This window comes from Lagopus leucura, unplaced genomic scaffold (assembly GCF_019238085.1).
Source record: "Lagopus leucura isolate 7727_CA_CO unplaced genomic scaffold, USGS_WTPT01 Super-Scaffold_100001, whole genome shotgun sequence".
In the NCBI taxonomy this organism is placed as follows: Eukaryota; Metazoa; Chordata; class Aves; order Galliformes; family Phasianidae; genus Lagopus; species Lagopus leucura.
Window position 1 is genome coordinate 87380111 of NW_024962262.1, and position 23857 is coordinate 87403967.

At 38.5% G+C, this 23857-nt stretch overlaps 1 protein-coding gene across 4 annotated transcripts in view; it reads left to right on the plus strand.

Annotated features, from left to right (window-relative positions):
* The window catches only part of POU2F1 (POU class 2 homeobox 1), a 47069-nt gene that overhangs the window by 19938 nt on the left and 3274 nt on the right, over nucleotides 1-23857 (plus strand). For 2 of the 4 annotated variants that reach the window (XM_042868161.1, XM_042868163.1), the window contains 7 exons: nucleotides 1021-1147; nucleotides 10427-10521; nucleotides 12809-12982; nucleotides 16936-17077; nucleotides 19257-19402; nucleotides 20197-20376; nucleotides 23014-23119. In XM_042868161.1, the coding sequence (XP_042724095.1) occupies nucleotides 1021-1147; nucleotides 10427-10521; nucleotides 12809-12982; nucleotides 16936-17077; nucleotides 19257-19402; nucleotides 20197-20376; nucleotides 23014-23119 (970 nt within the window). The remainder of the gene's footprint in view (nucleotides 1-1020; nucleotides 1148-10426; nucleotides 10522-12808; nucleotides 12983-16935; nucleotides 17078-19256; nucleotides 19403-20196; nucleotides 20377-23013; nucleotides 23120-23857) is intronic. The other 2 variants (XM_042868162.1, XM_042868164.1) reach the window with 1 other exon arrangement.

Here is a 23857-nt window from a genome sequence, read left to right on the forward strand (position 1 = left end):
ATTTTTTGCTTTCCTATTACTATTAAAATGGTACTTGCAGACCGTTGTTATAAACAAAAAGTACATAGGCTGCTCTGAAAGCAATGCCTCCTATTTATTTCTATGGAGAATGTAACAGATACAAAGAGCAGAGTAAAGCTATTTGATAGGGCAAATTCTCAGCAACAAAACGTTATTTTCAACAGTCACCACCATTTGCTGTGCGTTTTTGTCAGTGATAAACAAGAACCTGTATGCCATGCTCATAAAAATCTGCACCAGTGGAAGTAATCCACTGCCTCTGTCACGGCTACTGAAGCACCACCTCACTGGCTCACTGTGCTCACATCCACTGTTTGGTCTCCATAAACATTCAACAAGCATCAGTGGATGTCAGTGGGTGCCATTTTTCCACATAGAGAAATTCAGCGGCACCCCTTTGCTTCATATGTGTTCTCATATCAGACTGCCCATCTGCTGCTATCTGTCACATGGCAACATGTAATGGGATATTGATGGGAGGGTTCAATCTCTACTGCCATACCACCAACATCCGCCTCTGGCATTGTGGACCAACGTAATAAAATAGGAGACGTTACCTTCAGAGCAGCCCTTGTAGCTCCTAGCGAAAATGTGCTGGATTTGTTAACAAATACAACAAATGTTGTAGCAGAAGTTGCATCATTAAACATAAATCCGAAAAATGAAAGTGCTGACAAGTATTTGGAAACTCAGACACTTTGGTTGAGGGGGCGGGGAACTGATATTTTTTAAATTGAAGCAGAACAATGTTAGAATTCTTTTGCTGTGTTGTTTGGCAAGCAGTTTTTGTTCGTTTTGTGGTTTTTTTTGTAGGGCAGTGAAATTCACAGTACCAGTCTAAAAGATGTTTTAGTAGCAGGACTGCTATATTTAACATATAGTTTAATTAGGAATCATGGCTGACATAAATGTGTAACAACAGCTCTTTTTCCTTTTCCTTTTTTTTTCCTCTTTTTTTTTTTCTTTTTTTTTTTTTTCCCCTTCCCCTGTTTCCTTAAGGATTTGCAGCACTTGCAGCAGCTTCAGCAGCAGAATCTCAACCTGCAACAGTTTGTGTTGGTGCATCCAACAACCAACTTGCAGCCAGCACAGTTCATCATCTCACAAACACCGCAGGGGCAGCAGGGTAAGTGCTCCTTGCCAGAAAAGAAAATCCTACATAGCTTTTTTGAGGAAAAAGTGGAACCAGGAAGGTTTATACACCTTCATTATCTCTTGATATTCCCTGGGAAAAGTAACAGTATTGCAATTAGGATTCCTATCTAACAGGTTGGCCCTTTTTGGGTATTAGATCTCAGCCTCATCAAAGTTTGTGTAGCTGACTTCTCAAGGAGAAACAATCCAGAGATCATGTTATGGGGACATTTAGTAACAAAGGCTCTTGGGAAATACTGCATCATGAATTTCTGGATGGGTTCTCAAGAAGGAAGGAGTGATATCAAATTTTTACACTGGTAGATAGTGATAAGACAAGGGGAAACAGTTTTAAACTAAAAGATGGGAGATTTAGATCAGATGACAGGAAAAATTTTCTCTGAGAGAGTGGTGAGGCATTGGCACAGGATGCCCAGAGAAGCAGTGGATGCCCTGTCCTTGGAGATGTTCAAGGCCAGTTTGGATGGGGCCCTAGGCAACCTGACCTAGTGCCTGATTTAGTGGATGGCTGCCCTGCATGGAGCAAGGTAGGTGGAGCTAGATGATCCTTGAGATCCCTTCTGACCCAAGATGCAAGCCTATGGAATTCTATGATTCCATGGATTCTCTGATTCTAAGGATGCCTACTGGGAAGACAACACTCCAGAATTCATAGGCAGAATCCTAAGAGGTGAAAGCCTGGAGATGTGTTATAGATTGCATTTTAAAGCCAAATCAAGATAATGGTAGAAAGTAGTGCCATATTAAGATATTGCATAAGATCTTCACTCTAAGAACTAATGTTGCAGTACATTACAGTACTGATTGCACTCTTTGTTGATGCCCTCAGGCAGCTGTGTTTGGTCACGGATAATAGACTCCAGTGCTGATAGAATCAAATGGTCTTTTCTTCCCTTATTTTCTACATGAACCTTCAGTAGTTCAGGCCCTGGAATCCAAAGGTTCAGAATGCATATCCTTCCTGGCTGAAGAGTCCTATAAAACAGCTCTTTGCACCTTATTTTCTTCTGTACCTTTTAGGTTGTTGGGTTTTTGTGTGTGTGTGTGTGTGCGTGTGTGCATGCATCATTTCTTCTTACGTAGTGTGACTGGAGAACTGGCTTTTCATTATGCTGAAACTGAATGCGCTAACATTTGAATAAAAGACTAGCCAAAATTAACCTTTTTTTTTAACAATACTAGATTTAGGAGACTTTATGTCAGCAGTGGTAGAAAACAGCTATGTGAGGCATTCAGTGATACGCTACTTTCTTGAAATGAGGCAGAATTTAAAAGCTTTACATACAGTTTTTAGGAGACATCAAACTTCACCAAAGTTTTGTTCAAGAATCTTCATGATATGTTTAAACTTTAAAATACTCCTTTAAGGAAATAACAAGCAAAAAAACCAATTGTTTTGAAAAATTTAGCAATCATTATTCATATCTGCCTACAGTTTTCAGAGTATTTCTCCTGGGTTTTCTAAAATACTTCTGAAGATGCTTCTCAAAGCAAGGTGGAAGTATCAGAAGCATATTTCATTCATCTCTCAACATGAGTTTTGTATTACAGAATAGAAGGGAAGGTTTTTGTTTTAAATCTTCTGAAGTAAAATAGCTACCAGAAGATGTTTGCAGTTTATTTTGCAGGGAACTGCCCTGAAAGTGATTTCTTTACTGCAGTTGAGGCCTGCGTATTGCTGTCATCACTGACGCAGTGTGTGTAGAAACACCATGTTTTACTGATAATGTGCAGTCTGGACAACTGAATAGTTCAAAAATATAGCAAGATTTATATTCTGTATTCTGACCATCAGCCTCTAGTGTGTGACAGCTTTCCAAACTGAAATGCTTGAATGGATCTAATTTTCTTCATGAGCACTCAATGATAAAGCAAGATGTATGTCATAATAGTCCTTATCTCACTTTCTAGGTATGACATTCTGCAGTATTTCATAGTTATTGTTAGACAGTCTTGAACAGTATGTTATCATTTATAAGAAAGACTGAGAAAATATGTATTTTTATTTTATCATTTCTGTTGAGCAGACTTCACTATTTTGTTCTTGTCCTATTGCTCCATTAGTCGACTTCATAAAACAAGCAAAAAAAAATCACAGAAACTAACACAGATGTTTCTTTAAGACATTAAACTTTTTTTTGGATGCCTTATAGGTACCGTGTGCAGCTATATATATGCATCCACTAAGTAACTAAAATAAAAGTTCATGTTTATAGATTATCTATTCCGGATATTCTGCATTGCATGTTTTGTACATGTCGTGTGCTTATGTGCATGAGAAACTTTATTTTTAATACATAAGATTAGTATTGAGGGAAATGGATGAAGAATAGCATCACTAAGCAGGGTCATAGAAGAAATGTAAACATTAGGTGGAGAGAAGCATCTCCTGCTTGAAGAGATGGTGGAGGTAGAATGACGCAGTCATCAGCAAACTTTTATACGTTCTTAGAAGGGACTGAATTTGGTGGCTTAAATCTTCTTAAGAGACTAACTTGCAAAGTTTTCCAGAGAATTAAAAATCCGAGTATTAATTAAAAAAAGCAGTTTGTCATTCTGCTTTCTTCAATGCATAAATCACAGTAGCAGATGTGAAATTCTCCCTTAAGTCTGCTGCTCTATCTGTAGTGCAATTGTCTTCCTTTTACACGTGATTTCTAGTTATACAGGAGTTTATACTAAAAAAAAAATTGTAAAGCTTTGTTTATCATAGCTTGTAATAGATGGCTTCATGCCCAAAGGTACCGTTTTAAGCCTCAGCAGATAAGTAGAAGACTAAGTGGAAGTAGAACTTTAGAATAATTTCTTACTTAGAACAATTATTATCTCCATATTTTGTCACAATTACAGGCAGGGATGCAGTACCTAATACTCTTTGTACCTCATGTATCTTGTATTCTGTGAAGTAATAGATTTGCCTCTAGAATCACCAGTTCAGTGTCCTTTCCTGTAATTGTAGCTGCTTCTCAAAAATACTGCACTTGAATGACCGTTTGCCTTTTTACTTGGAAGATACTGCCAATAAAAATTATATTAGTAAAAATCTGAATGGAGAGGGGAAATGGTGCTGAATTTCATTTAAATTCATCCTGCATACAGAAGATAAGACGTGAGGAAAGATTGCATCATTGTCAAGAAGAGAGAACTGGTTTAGAAACATGAGATACTTGTAAGGAAATTCTCCAGAAAAGCAAATGTGGAAGAAGGGTTCCTGTTTAGCTTTAAACATTGAATCTGAGCCTACCTGTTCTCAGGTTATTGCTGTTTATTATTGAAGACCTCCTTTGATTTTTTTTCTTATTGTAAAAATACCTGATATGATGGCAGCAGGCCAAATTCGTTCCTGTTCTCAGATACTTTCTAGTTGTATTTTGGAATTTAAAAAAAAAAAAAAAAAAATCACCTCTGTTTTTTCTTAGATACGTCACATTTTAACAGGCAACTGTTTGTCTCTCCTGAGTCTGCGTACCTGCAGTGTGCTTGTAGGACTTGAATAAAATGTAACTAACTCATATTCATTCACCAAACAAGAGGGAAAAGCTTAAATTGGAAGCAGGAATAATTTGACAGCAGTGATTTTAAAGGGTGATTTTTTTTTTTTCCCCCCTGGGCTACAGGTATTCATTACCAAGATATGAATTATGTCCTTAATATTTACTATCTGCTTTGAAATTAAGACTTAGAGCTAGCAATCCAAATAGCATCAGTAGGTAAAAATGTAGATTTTCATAGTAGTAGGGTGCCAGCACCTTTGCATAGATCAATGAAGTGATATTTCTTCAACACTGCAGTTTACCAGCTTTAGCATGTATGCATCCGTATTCTTGAACTGATCCTAAAAGTTAAGTGGATCCTGCAAAAGGTACAGCAGCGTGCGGTGGAATAGTATCTGTGCAACGTGCTTGTAGGAATCTGTAGGTTAGTACTTTCTCTACTGTGTTGATTTTCCAGTATGATTCCAGCTCTAAGTCCCCACTTGAGAAGATCAGGATTAGATAAAATGAGGTACGCTGAAGTGACCAGGAGGAGTTTCTTTGCATTTAGAATGATCGGTGAAGTTGGTCAAATAACACTGTATGTAATGTGTAGTCTGATACTTCTCTTTTCGTTGTTTTTTGTTTTTTTTTTTTTTCCCCATTTAATCAAATTATGATCATATAATGGTTTTGCTTTGTACATGCCAACTTCCAGGGTACATCTGTGAGAAAATGAACAGCTTTGGCAGAGAAAAAGCAGTCAAGTTTTTCATCAGTGAAAAAAATCACTCTTTTAGGGAGCTTGGAGATAAATTATGTATTATGAGGATGGGCCAACTTTTCAAAGATTATGCTGAAAAAATTTGCACTTCAATATTTGCTTAGTTTTAGACAATAGCAACTAAACCCCAGATCAGTCCTTAGGGACTGTTGGTTGGCAGGAAGTCTTTGGCTTGAGCTGTCATTTACATTCCTTGTAGATATTAGAGGAAAAGTTCTGGGTGATTGTAGATGCCTTTACTTTAAATATTTAAAACAAAATTAGATACCTCCAAAACAGCAGACTTTTCTTGCATGTAACCTTCTGTACACCCATACAATTATCCATACAATCAGTTTCATGTAATTGATTTATTTTCCATTATTAGTGCAGTAAAACTGCTGGACTCTTACTATTTCTGACCCTCTATACTGGATTCTATCTCTGCAAGGTTAGATATCAGTATCCAGAGGATGTGGATAGTACAGTATTTCTTATGGATTAAAAAAAAAATAAAATCACATAGGTTGAAAGGGACTGTATAGAGATTTTGTAGCGTTCTTATCCGTCTGTTCTATTAACAGTAATGGTCTCTGGCTGTTCTAGGTGATTTTTGAACATCTTCAAGGCTAGAAATTCTTCAGGCACTTCTCTCAATTTAAAAAAGCATAATGAAAAAAGTCCACACACAGAAAAGTGCCTAGAAAAACAACTCTCTTTTTATCTAGTTGGAGTTTTCTATGTTCTTGCTTCTATCTGTTGCTGCTTGCTATTGTGCACACCCTCAAGAATAGTCCATTTCTATACTTGAAGACAGCAGTAGCTGAGCAAAACAGGTCTATTGGCACATTCCTTGTGTGACTGTTAGACTTGTTAGCCATTTCGATAGGCCTTGAATGTATGAATCTGGGATGTCATTGTGTCTTGTACTCTGGAGATGTATTGGGCAGCCCAGCACAGGCTGGACATATATTTTTTATACGGTTTTACTTAGGTAGAATCAGTGGCCTACCTACTGACTATGCTCTTACTAATTAATATAACCTTAGATGTGATTGCTAAGAAGGCATAGAGCTGATTTGTTGCCCACCCCCAGGTGTTTTTCTGCAAAACTATTCTCTAGACTGTAAGTGTGCAGCCTGTACTGCTGTACTGGGTTATTCTAGCCCATACCCAGGACTTTGTATTTTCTTCCATTGATCTTCATGAGGTTCCATTTGTCCAGCTAGCCTGGACCCCTGCTTATAGTCAATTGACTGTTCTCCTATTTGATGTCCACAAACTTGCTGAGAGTATATTCTGCTCTATTGTACATTTTAGTAATAAAGACAATAAACAGCATTGGCGCCAGTATCAGTCCACAAAGAAGCAAACCAGTCTGAAACACCAATGCCACTGCAGTTGCCCAAAGGGTGCCATTTTGTACTTAAACTGTTTTTAAAGGCTATGCTAAGGGCTCTGTACTGTCACTGAAGTTTTATTAGACCAAAGCATGGGGAGTAATATTTTTGGGGAAAAAAAGCCAAGTACAAATCTCATCTGAAAAGATGGCAACTGTTTGAAAAGTAAATGAGAGAGATGCATACTTTACTAAAACAGTTCAGCTGCTTTCTCTGATTCCTAATTATTACTCTGGTCATCTAGAAGTTTAACTTTTTCTTTCTCCAGTTTCTTTCTGAGGGACTTAGCATCAGTATTTAAGAAGGGTAAAATAACATAAAAACTACATGTGTGAAACACGTTCAGGATATTTTATTCTGTCCTTCAGTGATAATTACTTCAGAATATACGAGCAAGAATAAAATGAGGCAAAGCATAGTCAGCGTGTGCTCTTTAGCAGAAGTGTTACTGCCAGAAAAATATCCTGTGTGATTTCTTTGAGGTCATTCATTTACAGAGCCACCTGATATCACAGAATGGCCTGGGTAGGAAGGGACCTCAAGGATCATGAATCTCCACATGCAAGGCCACCAACCTCCCTATTTAATACTAGATCAGGCTGCCCAGGGCCCCATCCAACCTGGCCTTGAACACCTCCAGGGACGGGGCATCCACAACCTCCCTGGTGCTGTTCCAGCACCTCACCACTCTCTCCGTAAAGAACTTCCCCTGATATCCAACCTAAATCTTCCTTCCTTCTACTTAAAACCATTTCCCCTTGTCCTGCTGTTATCTACCCTTTCAGAGAGTTGATTCCCCTCCTGTTTGTAGGCTCCCTTTAGGTACTGAAAGGCTGCAATGAGGTCACCCCGCAGCCGCCTTTTCTCCAGGCTGAACAAGCCCAGCTCCTTCAGCTTGTCTTCATAGGGAAGGTGCTGCAGCACCTTCATCTTTGTGTCTCTCCTCTGGACCCTCTCCAACAGCTCTCAGTCTTTTGTGTACTGGGAGCTCCAGACCTGGACACAGTACTGCAGATGGGGCCTCACAAGAGCATAGTAGAGAGGGACAGTCTGCTCCCCTGTCCCTGCTGGCCACCTCTCTTCTGATGGAGCCCAGGATACCATTTGCTTTCCGAGCTGCAGGAGCACACTGCCAGCTCGTGTTAAGTTTTTCATCCATCAGAACCCCCAGGTCCTTCTCTGCAGGGCTGCTTTCAAGGACTGCTCCTCCTAGTCTGTGTACACACCTGGGATTCCTCCAGCCCAAATGCAAAACCTTGCACTTTGCTGTGTTGAACCTCATCATGTTCACGCGGGCCCACCTTTCAAGCCTGTTGAGGTCCCTCTGAATGTCACCCCTTCCTTCCACCGTGTCAACCGCACCACTCAGCTTGGTGCCATCAGCAAACTTGCTGAGGGTGCACTCGTTTCCGTCATCGATGTCACTGATAAAGATGTTAAAGAGCACCGGTCCCAAGACAGACCCCTGGGGGATGCCGCTCGTTACTGGCCTCCACCTGGGCATAGAGCCATTGATCATCACCCTCTGTCTGCGGCCTTTCAACCAGTTTCTTATCCATCGAGTGGTCCACCCATCCGATTCCCATCCCTCCAATTTGGAGATAAGGATGTGGTGGGGGAGCATGTCGAAGGCCTTGCTCAAGTCCAGGCAAATGACATCGGTAATCTTCCCTTTGTCCACCAATGCCATTGCTCCATCATGGAAGGCCACCAGATTGGTTAGGCATGACTGACAGGACAAAGCATAGCAAAAGGGTAATCCTAAGTACTCTTGATTACAATTGTGAGTCAATAACGTGTGATCTGTGGTGTTAGCAGGTAGATTGAAGATCACATGTGGTCACAGATGCCATTTTTTGTCTCACTGTTGGTCAGCCACTTTATAGCATCACTGTGATGCTTTGGCCCTTTCTGTTTCAAATTCTCAGTTGAAATCAAAAGTTCTTCAGTTAGAGGTGATTGTTCTCTAATTAGTAATTAGATTCAAGTAGCTCGAATAATCTTTCAAGTAGACAAACATTTGCCTTGGAATAAGCACTGTATGTGTGCTAGTAGTTAGCAGTCTTGGAATTTCTCAAACTGACCCATTCCCTCACCGTGATTTTTCAGAACTGCAGCCACAACATTCATCATGTGATACAAAGCAAATTTGCAAAGTTGTCTGTGCTGTACTGTTACTTAGCGTAAGGAAAATTCTCTTACAATTTTATTACGTTAAAATCAGTGTCAGAAGACAATTGTTCTGTAGTTTAGCAAAACTGCATCACAAAAGACGCATTTTCTCCTGTCTACCTAGATAGTCCCAGGATAATTTTTGTGTCTCCTATGATCTTATCCTCTCAAGCTTCTAGTTTCCCACTTGCTAGTTATCAAGTCCTAGTTCATGTCTCCCTTGTCTGTATTTTGCTAAAAGACAGCTGGTTGTGAGTGGTGTGCCCTGCCAGCTTATGAGCCTGGGCACACTATGTCAGATGGACAGACTCAAATTGTGCAGTTTTCTTTGTGTTCTACTTGATATTCTGTCCTCTGAGTGGTCACTAGCATCTGTCTGCTGTTGCTGTGTCACCTCTCATTCACTCCCGATTTTTAGGAACTTTATTTAAAATGCTTGCTAAATGAAGATTTAATTAGTCAGAGCCTAAAATTGTTATAGGGATAGTTCATGGGCATAGTCGGGAGTTACGCAGAATATCTGTAGTATTATTTGCAGTAAGATCAAGGGAACTGATTAACTGTAGATCTATCTTTGTCTAGTTTATTACTCTTTAAAAATATAGTTAGTAACGCAGAAAATTTCAGATAATTTCTGGTTAAATTACATAGATGCAAAGGTATTTCTCAATTTCTGGAAATACTTGATAAGCCATACAGACTGTAAGAGAATTTATTTTTTGAGTGACAGAGTATTGTGTACATTGGTTGCATCAATCTCAATTTTTCTTTAATGTTTTCATTTCATAATAGTGGGAGGCTTCATATACTCTGTGTAATGCTTATTCTGTTTGTTCAATGTAAACAGCGTTTAGCCTCTTGTTATTTTTGCAAAAGATTTCTTCTATATTTTGGCCAAGAGAAGGTTGTCACCTGGGCTTGTTTTGTCTTCTGGTGTGATTTGCATAAGTTTGCCAGAGAAACTTGCCTTCTTGTTAGGCAGCTGGCATGGGGTAGCTTGCAGAGAAAGAGGAATGGTCAAGGAGCCCGTTTGATATGTTTGGTTAGTGTTCAATCCTTTTTACTTCTACATGGCTCCTTGACTCTCAATCAGCTATTGGTTGCAGGAAGTTTGCATGTGATGTCTGTAAGCTGAAAGGGGCAATAAATGCTTCCTGCACACAAAACTTGGAGAACCTCAGTCATTACAATTGTTTTTACAGAGGAGAGTAGCGCAGACTTCTTTGTTTCACCTTTATGTCAGCGTGTGCTGACTTCAGAAAAATACAAGATTTTGGCCTGCGAATTCCAAAGTCTGGAGGCATCTCTGCAGGGATAAAATAACGGCTTGCATCTCGGATTTCTTGTAACGTTGATTATTTGGCAAGAACTGTGTTTCACCTCGTTCCATGTTGTAGTCATTGTTCTGTAGGTAACTCCAAACTACCATTTTCTCTTTCCAGGTCTCCTGCAAGCGCAGAATCTCTTAACGCAACTACCTCAGCAAAGCCAAGCCAACCTCCTGCAGTCTCAGCCAAGCATCACCCTTGCCTCGCAGGTCAGCCTTATTTCTAGAGTTCATGAGTTTCTGAGGGATTTGAATCATTGCAAGAGAATAAGCCCTTTGTATCTTAGTTACAGTAGCAAATACAGCTCTACTACAGGTATAAATATGGTGATAGTATTGAATTTGTCTTTCTGGATAAATTCAGTATAGAACAGAATAACCTGTAACTTCAGTTTTGTAACTTTCTACTTGAATGTGCTATATATATATATGTTTTTTTTTTTTTTTTTTTTCCCATGGACTTTGTTTTTATTTTTAGCTGAAAGTTTTCATGTTTAGCATTTTGATTTAATGGGACTGGAGGAGCATTTGATTTCTTGTAGGGTTTTCTTGGAAACTTTATACTTTTGTGAAATTCGGACGAGCAAGGTGTGGGCTGCTCAAAGAGAGGATTACAGACTAGTATCTTTTTAGAGATTGCAGTGGTAATCTGTCACTATTCTAGCTGAGTTGTTTCACTATTATTGTCAAGTCACTGCCAGTCTTATTAGTTACCTTCTGTGAAAGTGAAGATATTGTCAGAAATGCATTAAAGTATTCTGTTAGATATATGTTAAAATATTAAAGCTCTATGATTAAGCTCTCAGACAGTAAGAAAACCAATTATAAGATTGCACGTGCCTGCAAATTTAATTTTGCTTCTCTCTGTGTTTTACTATGCAGTTTAGTTACATGATTGCATGCTGTTTCTAAAATACTATGTAACATCATACTGTATTTTCCTGCCTTGGTTACATGTAAGAAATGTTTAGTCTGTAATAAGATGCCCGTGTCTATCAGAGTCTTAGAAAACTGCATTTTCTATTATACCACCTATAGTACTCTTCATGCGCCGTGCAGAAAATGAAATTTGTCTCACCTCCATAGTATAAACTATAGAGGTTAGCAGCATGACTCCACTAAAGATTGTACTTGGATTTTTAAAAAAGTATCAAAGCCACTAAGACAAAGTAAATTCTATAAAGGAGATGAAGTCAATAAAAACAGTGAAGTAATTATTCACTGTGTTTAGCATCAATTTAAAAATAATGGGGCACATACGTCTGCAGTCCTAGGAAGATCATACATGGTCGTATTATTTCTCAAGTAATGCAGTTATCGATACTGACCTTCCTCTACCATCTGCTATGCATTGCACGATGCTACTGCACTAAGCCAGGAAAAAAACAACTATTATGTAAAGACTCAGCTATGTATGGAGTATTTATTTTAGAACAGCCATTTCTGGATCTTTGCAAGCTACTGTGGTGTTGCATAGACTTGAGAATGAATTGCGCTGAAGGAGCCTGTTGTTTCGGAGTTGGATGTAGGATATAAAAGCTAATCAGCTGAACAGAATATAATTTAAGTAAAAGATTTGTCTGTGTATCTCAGGTTATCTATTGCATGTCAGAAGTTAGAGGTTTGTACCTAAAACATGTTTTCAGTGTTTCTGCAGCACATAAAACCTGAACTGTGCAATATCACATTTTAATGTATTTTGTTCACCTGTTGAGATTATGCTTTTTCTTTTTTTAAACAAATTCTTACTGCTGTATCTTGTATGTTGATGTTCAGGAAGAGTGAGCCTTGTGCTGACTTTCTGGAAGATTTGCCTTTTATGCAGAAGTAAAATAAGATCTAAAAGGAATTAATTTTTTTGCAGGTTGCCTTTACTTAGTTTCTTATATAATCAGTGCTGTCATCCTTATTGTTGGAAGTATAAACAGAAGGGTTAGAGAGTGATGTATTTTTTTCTTTACTCAAATTGTTGGGTCACTCATGAGAGGTGGCATTAGAGGAAATTTGCTAGGTGTGCTGCCCCTTTAGGTGCTCACTGTTCCAAGATTATACAGGAGAGTTCATACTTTTGGGCTGATGACAATCTGCGACTTCATACAAGTAGTAAATTCAGTTTTTAAATGATTAAAATGGTATGAATACCTAGCTGTCTATAGCCAATAAAACTATATCAAGTAGGAGTGTTCAGCCCTTCTTTGAGCGGCTTCTGTAGCAAATTAAAGTTGTTTGTTATCTGCTGCACTGAACATCTCGTAGGTTTCTTTAATGGGTTCTGTCAGAGCCTTTAAAAGACTGCCATATTGATACAGTTTTCTGAGTTGCGTTTGCTTGTTCTTGAGAAGAATGTAGATAAATTTAAAGAACTTTCAGATTGATGGAAATGTCAAATTCATGGATCTTTCTCACAGAAACCTCTCGTACTTTTTCTAAGGTTATTTTTTGCTGGTAATTCTTCTAAGTCTGATTTTCATGTTTTCCTTGCCCTCTATCCTAATAGCCAGCAACCCCAACACGCACAATAGCAGCGACCCCCATTCAGCCACTTCCACAGAGCCAGTCAACACCAAAGCGAATAGACACTCCCAGCTTGGAGGAGCCCAGTGACCTTGAGGAGCTTGAGCAGTTTGCCAAGACTTTCAAACAAAGACGGATCAAACTTGGATTCACTCAGGTGAGACTGCGTACCTTAGTGCCTACCAGTGTGGAATCTGAGGTCTCATCTTTCAAGTCTGGAGGGGGACTACAATTCCACCTTTTCTTAGGAGTACCTTCTTAAATAGGGTTATGCTCTGGCCTTTATGTAGGGGATTTCTAAGAAATAACAGAAAAAGCCATACATCCATCTTACATCCCTGTTGGTTTTAAAGCATAGCCATTTTCCCAGCAGGTACATGCATTTACCAGCTCCAGATGTCATTGCATGTGCACTATCCATTCTGTAGGATTTAAAATGAATGGGACAAAGCACTTTAAAGCTGCCTTCAGAAGTACAAAGTTCCAAAAAAATCCTACAGCACAATTAACTGCTCTGTGTGTTTAAAAAAAAAAAAAGTATGTCACAACTGTGGAGTTGCTTTGGTTGTCAAAGGGTTTTTATCTCTCAAGTGTATTTTGCTATTAAACATCAATGATTCCTGTATTTAATGCTTCTGCTAAGGTTCCTAAACAAAACCTGAAAGGACTGTCACCTTTGAAGTTCTCTCCTTGCAGAGATGAACTGGAATTGTGGTTTATTTATTTATTTATTTTTTGTTTAAAAGCTCAGAAATAGCAAAGAGCTGAAGAAAAGTAATCTTGAATGTAGTGAAAATGGTTGAATGAGGAGTACAATTAGAAGTACAATACAATTCATTATTCTGTTGAAGGGAAATACCACTTGGATGCAAGAGCTCTTTTGTATCAATATAAAAATGAAATATTTCACTACAGAATTAAAATACCTGTCCAGGTAAACAATTCATTCTGTCAGGAGCCTATGTTAAGCACAGAAGTGTTTTGCCAGGAGAAATAGCAAACAAAAATCCAAGTAGGTATTTAAAAGTCTGACTTCAGAGCAGACAGTCCAGAATATTTGATTTGTCCACCCTTGGAATAAGGAAACCTATTCTAGCTGAAAGTATGTGCTGAAGTCAGATTTATTTTTCTGGCAGAGTTTTAAATGTTTGAAAAACCAGGGTTCATAATGAAAGTTCCTGGCAGCGACTTAATTATAACTGAAGAACAGAATGTTCCTAGTAAAATTAAGTGCATTTTGCTGGCATGTGTGCCTCCTTGTCTTCCTTCTTTCCACTAGAGGGAGGTACAGAAAGGTAACAGTAATAGACACACATAAAAACTGGAATAAAGCAGAACAGAATAGAGTAAAACACAATAGCTTCCCTACAGCCTGATTGAGGAGGTTTATGTAGATCTTTAGCTATTACGTATAGTCTGTCCTACTGTGAAATGATTATAAAGGCTCAGCTAAGACTTTTTAAGCTGTGGATTAACCCTTCTTTTTTGACCCTGTTACGAATTTTTGTGGTCAGGACAAACGATCACAGCTATTCAAGCTTGCATTTTAGTATTTGCTTTTTAGCTTAAAGATAGCAAACAGAACAAGCAATAACATTGCATTTGATCATTCCTGTCCTACATTAAGTGTGTATGTATGTATTTAGGCAATTCTAATGAGTTTTGTTTGCTTGTGTAATTGGATAACTAGAGATCCCTATTACTTCAGTTTCCTGTAGTTGGATAAGCAGACTGCCTTTCAGAGGATAAAATAAATTTATTTCCAGTAGCACTGTAAGTTTTTTCAAACCCAGCCCACCGCTGTTTTTCAGAGATTGTTTGCACAGCAAACTGATCACTTACCATATTCTACCTTCTGAGTAATATAAAAGATACCGAATTTCAGCAGTGTCTTCCTCCAGAAGTGTCCATAGTAGACGTATTTATGGCCTGTTGTTTAACTGTTTTTCTTAAAAGTGTCTCTGTCTCTGACATGCAGAGTTACAGTGGAAGGATTGTGTTTTGGTGTTATTGCAGTTATGGGACTAATTGCTCAGGACAGCTTGAAGCTATGTGAACAAATATTTTAGACAATGTTATTTTTACTCTCTACAAGATATTACCTCCTCTAATCCATCTGAACTTCATAGAATCATAGAATGGCTTGGGTTGGAAGGGACTTCAAGGATCATAAAGTTTCAACTCCCCTGCCACAGGCAGAGTTGCCAGCTACTAGGTCAGATTGCCCAGGGCCCCATTCAGTCTGGCCTTAAATGCCTCCGGGGTCGGGGCATCCACAGCTTCTTTGGGCAACCTGTTCCAGCACCTCACCACTCTCTCAGTCCCCTGACAAATAGTCTAAATTTCGCCTGTAATTTAAAACCATTCCCCTTTGTCCTATCAGTGTCTACAGACAAGCACACACAATGGTGATGTACCTTATAATCCATCTCATTTCATTTCTAGAGCGTCATTCAGTCTACAGCATAGATCAGACATCTTGTTCATCCTCTGTTCCGTACTTTCAGTAGCCCACTCCAGAATATGAAATTCTCATTCCTATTCGCAGATTTCTTTGCCTACATCTGCAATGCTACCCTGCCACCTTTTGGTATTGAAAACTACTGACAAAGAAATGGTTAACTATTCATTTTAAATCATACAATAAACGTTAGTAAGAACAACATAGGTATCAGAATTAAATTTGGTTGGGAACTGGAGCAAATTTCATAAATCTCTCTTCCAAGACATAGTACAGCTTATGTCTAAAATAGTTTACATAGCCAGGTTTTATTCATAAACTCAATACAGCATCCAGCTTACTTCTCATGGAATGATTTGTGAGTTTTGAAATGCACAGAATCATGGGATACGAGTAGAGATTTCCTCAATTTTTCTTTTCTGTTTGAAGGGCTTACAAACCAATTGTTCTGGTTCCTCTTCGAAGAAGGAGTTTGTTTTCTTCATGCAGCCTGCACAATTTACTTACCAAAGGCTTACCTTGCTTGTGTGTGGCCACTCTGCATGCTGTTACTTTATTTGTGTCAAGCTGTGGTTGTGGATCTGACCTAAAGGAAGATGAGCAAGCTTTATGCACCATCCAACTAACTCAGTCGCAATTAAACTCCACTAACTGTGCTCAAGCTCTTAAGTCTTTTCTTCTAGGCTTTTGTGTATCACCTTTTGTGTAAAAACAAACAAACAAACAAACAAACAAAAACTAAATTAAACTAATTTATAGCACATAGTAAGAAATGACTAAATTTTCTGAAAAGACAAGACCTTCATGCTGTAAAACAGAACTTGAAAGCATGCTGTTTACAATGACCATGATCAGGAATAGGTCTTTATTAAATGAGACTTTCAAAGCATGCAATACATGGAGGCAATATAACTACAGTTGAGCAGAATATCTGAAAGCTAGCTGAAACTAAGTTTTGAAAAACAATAACATGTAAAGAGGTGATCATCTGTCTGTTAATTTCATGGATCGCTTTTGGCAGATGGGTATTGGTAGTGAAGACTACCTTTAATCATTATTTGAAATGATTGAACTTTTTGCCTGCTTTGAAATGCATACCTATGAGGAGGAATTTGATTTGAGCCTCGGAAGATACTAAAAGTTCAGCTATGAGTATTTTTCCATTTATTTAAATGTGACTTAAGTTTGTAGACAAGCTTCATTCATCTCTTCAAGAGTGTTTTTCTGCTAATTTGAGGACATAAATTCACTGTATTTCTGCTTATTTGAACTTTCCTTTGTTGATGTGGATTACATCGAGCCTTAAATCTGCTGCTCCCAAAGAGAGTTTGGCCTTTCCAAAGAAACTAAGAAAAAAATTGCAAGTTAATATTCAGTGGAATGTTCTGATCAGTGGTAATGCTAAGAAGAAAAAGCAAGAGGGATTTCCTGGAAAGAGTTACATAGTTAATCTGACCGAGTGAAGTTTGAAAATATGACATTTCTTTATCTTTATTCGCTTTAGCATGAATCTTTAATGCTGAGCAAGTTTCTGTGAAACTGAATTCCATGCAGTAGAGGAGTCACTAAATACTCAAGGATGTTGACAGGATTCCTTGCTTTGGAAGTACCTTTGTTAGTGAATCCCTTTTTTCTCTTTCTTTGTCCAGGGTGATGTTGGGCTCGCTATGGGCAAACTCTATGGAAATGACTTCAGCCAAACTACCATCTCTCGCTTTGAAGCCTTGAACCTCAGCTTTAAGAACATGTGCAAGTTAAAGCCACTTCTGGAAAAGTGGCTCAATGATGCAGGTGAATGAGTCTGTGTATTTCTTCACCAGCCTATCAAAATCAGTAGGATTCTGAAAAACTCTGGGAAAAATGCTTCGTTGGTGCCCTTATGGTTTTATGAAGCCACTGACCTATGTTCATGGGACAAAAAAGGGTGCAGAAATAAGTGTCCATTCTTCCCTGTTTGTGTGCCCACATATGTCTGAAATAGTTCCATTGTGAACTTCTAGAATTGTGTTCTACAGTCAGCTGAATAATTGCATGGGGTGAGATGTAATGTGTGTCATGGTTTTCCTCCTTCATGTATGTTAATGCATATAACTTCTAATCTTCCTCTAGCTTTCTTTTTCAGATGTGTAATAAGAGAGAGTTGCATGCTTTGTTGTTTCAGTAAGCAGAGCTTATTGCATTCATCTCCTCCCACATCCCCTGTGTGCATTCTTTTCATCTCACTCCAAGAGTCCTTATGAGCACTCTCTTTCTCTCCACAAGAAGAGTTGTTAGTTTTTTTTTTCTTCACAGAATGATTTTTTTTCGTAGGAGAAAGTTACTCATGATGTTAGTGTTACAGTGAAAAAAGGAAAAAGGAAAAAAAAAAAACAAAAAACACCAGAAAAATGAAGCTTGGATGATGGTGCTAGGTGTTAGGATAGATAATGTTAGTGCTGTCAGCTTTTTTTTCTTTTGAGTGTACAGTTGTGCATAGTATAAAACTGATAGATCTGCTAAACAGGTGGCGTAGACAATTTGTGCCTTCCTATTTTTATCAAGATGAAGAGAGCTTTATGCTATTACCTACAGTATTCCCTGAAATTCTGTAATTAACTGGATGCAGTGTTGAAATTTTATTTCTGCAATGGAACAAGGAAGTGTCGTTCTGTTGTGCTTGACAGGTGCAACTTTGGATAATGTGGATCTATGATAGGAAACATAAAGAACTTCACACTGACAGCTCTAGGCCACAGGACAACGGTCCCCAAACAGCTGACATGAGGGAATGTCATATTTTGCATTTCCTGCTAACCTGAGGAAATACTTGGATCTGTAAAGTGAAGTTAAAGACTTAACAGTGCTGGGCTCATTTGCAGCCTGGAAGTTAGGAGCCATAGTCTTTGGCTCTCATTTAATTTCTTGAAAATCTTTGAAAGAAAGATTCAGGTGACTGTAAAGATCATTCAGCTATTTTTGGGTAAAAGCAGGTGGCAGAAGCATACCAACGATCCCTTCCATTATGTTACGTTGGAGTGTTAGAATTCACTGTTACAGAACTTGGTTTGTTCTGTGGGATTTTCAGGGTGGAGAAGGGATCCAGCAGGTTTATGGGTACTGTTACTGAAAAAAATATAATGTAGAAAATAATGTGATGAATGTACTTGCCCATTGGAGCCTATGAGAGTGATGTTAAGCATTATGAACCACTTTGTCTACTTACCAGGCACAAACCCTAGTGCAGCAAGGGGTCTTCAGTGTTACTCAACCATAATTGGTCATTTTGACTGAGCTTCCTTTTGGAACCTGTCAGTTGGTTGTTTTGCACTTTCTTATGCAGAGTGGGATAAAAGTGCATATTCTCTTTGCTATTCTGTGGAGCCAGAAAGAATAGGATTAGCAGTTGACAACTGGAGACCTTCTAAAGCTAAGGAGGGGGAAACTGCTGGATATGTAGGCTTTCTAGCAAAGCTACATAGCACAGAGACTATCTGCTAAGATCTTCAGAGAAAAGAGGTTTAATGCTGTGAAGCTGTCTGGGAGATCCTTCTTCCTCTACTGTATTGCAGAGTAGGTAAAAGAAATTTCAGATTGCTCACATTTTTTTTTTTTTGGCCTATTGCTGTGGCTTGTGAATATCAACTGCTGCATTTTTTCCTTGAACTGTAGTTGCAGTGTGAGAGTGTGGGTTGAAATGAAATAAGGGAGAAAGAAACTTTGTGTAGGTAAAATAAAAAGGGCACTCTGGTAGAATACAGGAGCAAAGACAGCACCCTCCCGGGCTTAACTTGTAGATTTTAAGTTTCAAGTACAGCAGTTAATGCACGTGATCTTCGGAAATCTCTGTATATCTGGAATAGATACAGAGTGGATTTTAGCGTCCCATGCACAGGTGAAGAACACTTACATTATAAGTTGCACTGCATTCAGATAAAATCTCTTAATTTGTATTATTATTATTATTTATTATTATTATTATTATTTTTTTCAGAAAACCTCTCATCTGATTCAACTCTCTCCAGCCCAAGTGCCCTGAATTCTCCAGGGCAAGGAATCGAAGGCGTGAACCGTAGGAGGAAGAAACGCACCAGCATAGAGACCAACATACGTGTGGCCTTAGAGAAGAGTTTCCTGGAGGTCAGTGATGCTGTTGTTCAGGTCAACCTATAAAGAAACGAAGAAGCTTTTGTTTGATGTTGCACGTGCTAGAATGAAGCCATTACCATACTGTTTAGGAAAATGCTTGTACTAAAGGAGGTAAATTCAAAGACTGTTCCAAGGAGCACGCGATCAGTGTCTATTTTAATTTGAAAAATCAACAACAAACATACATACCACCAAAACCACCCCACCAAAATCTCATTGGTTCTTACAGTTCATTGACTCAGTGATTTTTTTGCAATCCAGGGTGCCGAACAATAGCTCAAAGCTTGATATTGTGCACATCAAAAAGAATAAAACAGAATTATTTTTTCTGAGGGTGGGTGAGTGGGTAACATACATACATAACAAAGTTGAGACTTTGAGCGTATATAACATTCAGTTCTAAACTACCTTTGTGCAGCTGTATGTGCAGATGTATGTTCTGTTTGTTTATGAGAGATGCTAAAAGAAAGCTTTCCAGTCAATACCTGGAGTTCCTAGAAGGATAAACTTACAAGTCAGATCCTTTCTCTCATTAAGACAAATGTGAGCTTTGTCTTCATCTCCCATCTTTGAGGAATGTAGCTTACCATTGGTACAAATTTTCCTGTTACTTGGAAAGTGTAGGGCAAAAGTATCTATTATGATTTCTCTCTAGAGAATGTACCACTGAGCAGATTTTGCATATAAATAGCCTGTCCAGATTTCTGTCTAGTGAAGGAGAAGCTATAATGTAAAGCATACGGAGGTAACTTCTCACCTTTCAAGTACTTGTTGCCTTTCCTTAGAACCAAAAGCCTACCTCGGAGGAGATCACCATGATAGCTGACCAGCTAAACATGGAGAAGGAGGTGATCCGCGTTTGGTTCTGTAACCGGCGCCAGAAGGAGAAAAGGATCAACCCACCCAGCAGTGGTGGAACCAGCAGCTCGCCCATCAAAGCAATTTTCCCTTGCCCGACCTCACTGGTAAGAATCAAGAATCTGTGTTGACAAAGATCACTGGAAAAGAAAGTTCTGCTCTGCGCTCTGTGACAATTGCACGTGCTACACCTTCTTTGTACAGCAGATTGGTTCTCACAAGTGTATCTTTTACTGGCATTTTAAATATCCTTCTTGCATACTACGAAAGCGAGAGAATGCTTAAATATTAGGTACTAATCAGGTCTTCACTTCAGGCATTTTATTTAGCCAATTCATGACTGAGTATTCTGGCTAGGAAATTTGCATTTAGGTTGTTGCTTTGGAAATATGTGAGACATAGCCCATGCTTATATCTGGATCTTCTCTTGACAAAACTGTTTTTATATAATATAATAGTAATAAAAAATGCTTAGCAGTTCTATCCTTCCTGCCTTATTTCGGCTGCAGTGGTAAGCAGGTGAGCAGCAGTAAATCGTATCATTTGGAGACTTGAGTCATAAAAGTCCAGTGTTACTGTTGTCACTTTTATTCAGGAGTTGTTGTATCAAGAAGGCATGGAACAAAGGAAAAAAATAGCTAATACTCATGTAATTAATTTCCCAAACTTGTATTTACCTCAGGTAAACACAAACTTCATGAAAATATGAGTAACAAAACACTTGCATCACGGTTCCTTCAGCTCCTTTGCTACCAATGTCCATGGAGGTCTGTTTTCATAAATAGAAACAGTAGCTATTAGATTTCATAGTAGCTATGCTAATAGGACTGTGGTGGAATTTATGTAGCCTGTAGTTGTCTTTTTGTAGTATTTATTCCACCTTCATCATTGTAGTAGCTAATATCTTCCAGTACTTCATTAAATCATTAATTTTGGTGATGTGTCATTCTTTCCCTTCATCCTTGTCTCAGGATGTGTGCATGCAACTTCTCATTTCAGGGGAAGGGATATGTTAACTGTACTTAGTCCTTTTATTTTTCTTTTTTTCCAGTTGGAAAGCAAGGCTACATGCCTTGCTACCAAAGCAGAACATAGTGAGATTGGTTAAAGTGTGCAAGCATTCTTGGACTGCAACTTCAGAAATTTATGTAGGAAAATTTTCTTTTTAATTACCAATGGCCATTGTGTATGAGAAATTGAAATCTTAACAGCAGTGTCCATTTTATTAGTGATATTGCACTAAAGCATATTCACTCATTGTAAGCTTCTCTTAAGACTGTATTACCACTCAGATGGACATTCCTCCTCCCCCATCCCCTAGTCTTCACTGGCTATATGCTCTGTTGATTTCTTTTGTCAGCTCTGGAGGCTGTGTACGTAGGATGATTGGACTCTGCTATTTTGGCTACAAGTTAACCACGTGAAGAATAATAATTTTTAGTAGTATGTCTGAATAACCAATCTAGTTTCCACCCTGACTACATAAGTGCTAGAGCTCTGTGGCAGGATTGGAGGGGAATGCTGGTTTTGATGGTAGCCTCCTTTTGCATTGGCTTAAGTCAGTCACTGTAACCACAAGGGTTAGCTGTATTAATTTTAGGTCATTCACTGCCCTGAAATATTGATTGTGACTTTGGCCTTAACTGTTCAGTGGACGGTTGACAGATGTGGTGCGTAGGCTGTGTTAGTGGGAGGTGTACTGTATGTCTAGTTCTTTATTTCATAGACTATTTGAGATGGATGGAAAGCTCTTAGACCTGTCCCAGTTGCCCCAGCCTTGTTTAAAATGCGTAAAGCATTTGACTTCCTATAAGAGGATATGCAGCATGAGAGAGATTTCTCTGATAATGGACTTCGGTAAGAGATGGGAAAAGAGGAAGGTTTTAGCCTGTATTCTTAGCTGGGTTCTCTTGGGCAATTTTGAAGTATTAATTTCTCTCATTGGTGTAAAGCAGCCTTCAAATATTTCTCTTAGAAGCTATTTCTTGTCCATAAAAAGTCCTTTTTTTTTTTTTTTCTTAAATTTGCTGTTGCTTATAAGTGTACTTCTGCAACCTTAGTTCTTACGGTGTATTCTCTCCACGGTATCTGCAGTTTATTTTATAGCTTGCTTGTACTAAGCTGTCCATATGTTAAATAAGCTAATGTCATTTGGATGTTTTAAAATTTAGAGAACATTCCTCTGACATAAGGGAACTTAGCAAAATAGAGCTCATAGGTTGCTTGAATAAATGTGAAACGTTATGCTGTTTATCCATGTAAACAGACTAAAGACCTTTGTTAACGCTGTGGCCTCTCAATCATTTTATCAGAGAACGAGATGTGTAGCTGAAAAGATGTTTAAACAAAGGAAACACCTTAATAGGAACTTAAAAAACACATTGATAGTATCTTTTGTAACTCTGGCAGAGTGGCTCTATTAAGCAAGGTTCTGTCTTTGGCAGGAAGGGATAGGTGGAGGGCCAACTTGCAGTCCTGAGACAGTATGGATATATACGGATAAACCTCCCTTCAAATGCTGAGTTATTAAGGGTGAAGATACTGCTGGTAATAAGAGTTGGTAATATGGCTAGCCCACTGAATGCTGAAGTAATGGATTTAGAAGATCCTTTACTAGTTAGTTTATGTGCAGTATTTTCCCTGGTAATATCCTCAGCCGAGGATGAGAAGAAAGAAATGCAAGTCTAGTAGCTACCTGCTTTTGTCTTAACAGTTGAGCAGTTGTATTCTTTTTTGACCTCCAGGTGGCAACCACGCCAAGCCTTGTGACTAGCAGTGCAGCTACTACCCTGACTGTCAATCCTGTGCTCCCTCTGACCAGTCCTGCTGTAACTAGTTTGTCAGTCACAGGTAAGATGCATGCCGTGACAGTTTCTCCACAGTTCATTTATTTTTCGTTGTCAGGTAAATCATGATGTCAGACAAGTAATTAAGGTTTTATAGAGATAAAGATTTTGTTGGATTTCTAGTATCCTTCATTGTAGTTATCTGGAAGAAATTTAAAACTCTCTGGGATCTACTGCCTGAGTTTTTGTATAAAGTAGCTATTGGATTTTGATGTATGCAGTGCATAATAGGATGTGAAGATGTTTCAGACAAATATCTATAAGCTGCTGGGCTGGAATTGGAAAGCAGGGAAGAAAAATGATAGATATGATATCTTTATGATAGATAAAGAATCTTTGAGATGTTGTGAACTCATCTTTTGTATGTTGGTTCCAAGCATTCCTTTTCTCTCAACTTTAAACAAAGTTCCTATGTAGATTTGCCTTGCCCCCATGTTAACCTCTACCGTTTTCCCCTTTCAAATTATTCAGAAGGTCTTTCTTTATCTCGCTAGCAATCACACAGGTCTCTCGGGGCATCTTGTCATTGTTCCTCATTACTCCTCTCTGAAACTTCAGTCTTTGTGACCATTTGGTTAACTTTCCTGGTGAAACAAACACGGGTAATAGTGAAGTGAAAGGTGCTACCTCCTATTGCTAGTTTTCTAGTGTTCTTCTGCCCCTTCTTGAAGTGTCATTCTGTTGTAGACTGAGACCTAAACTCAGCACCACCAGACTTTGTTCTAGAAGAATGTGTGTTTAC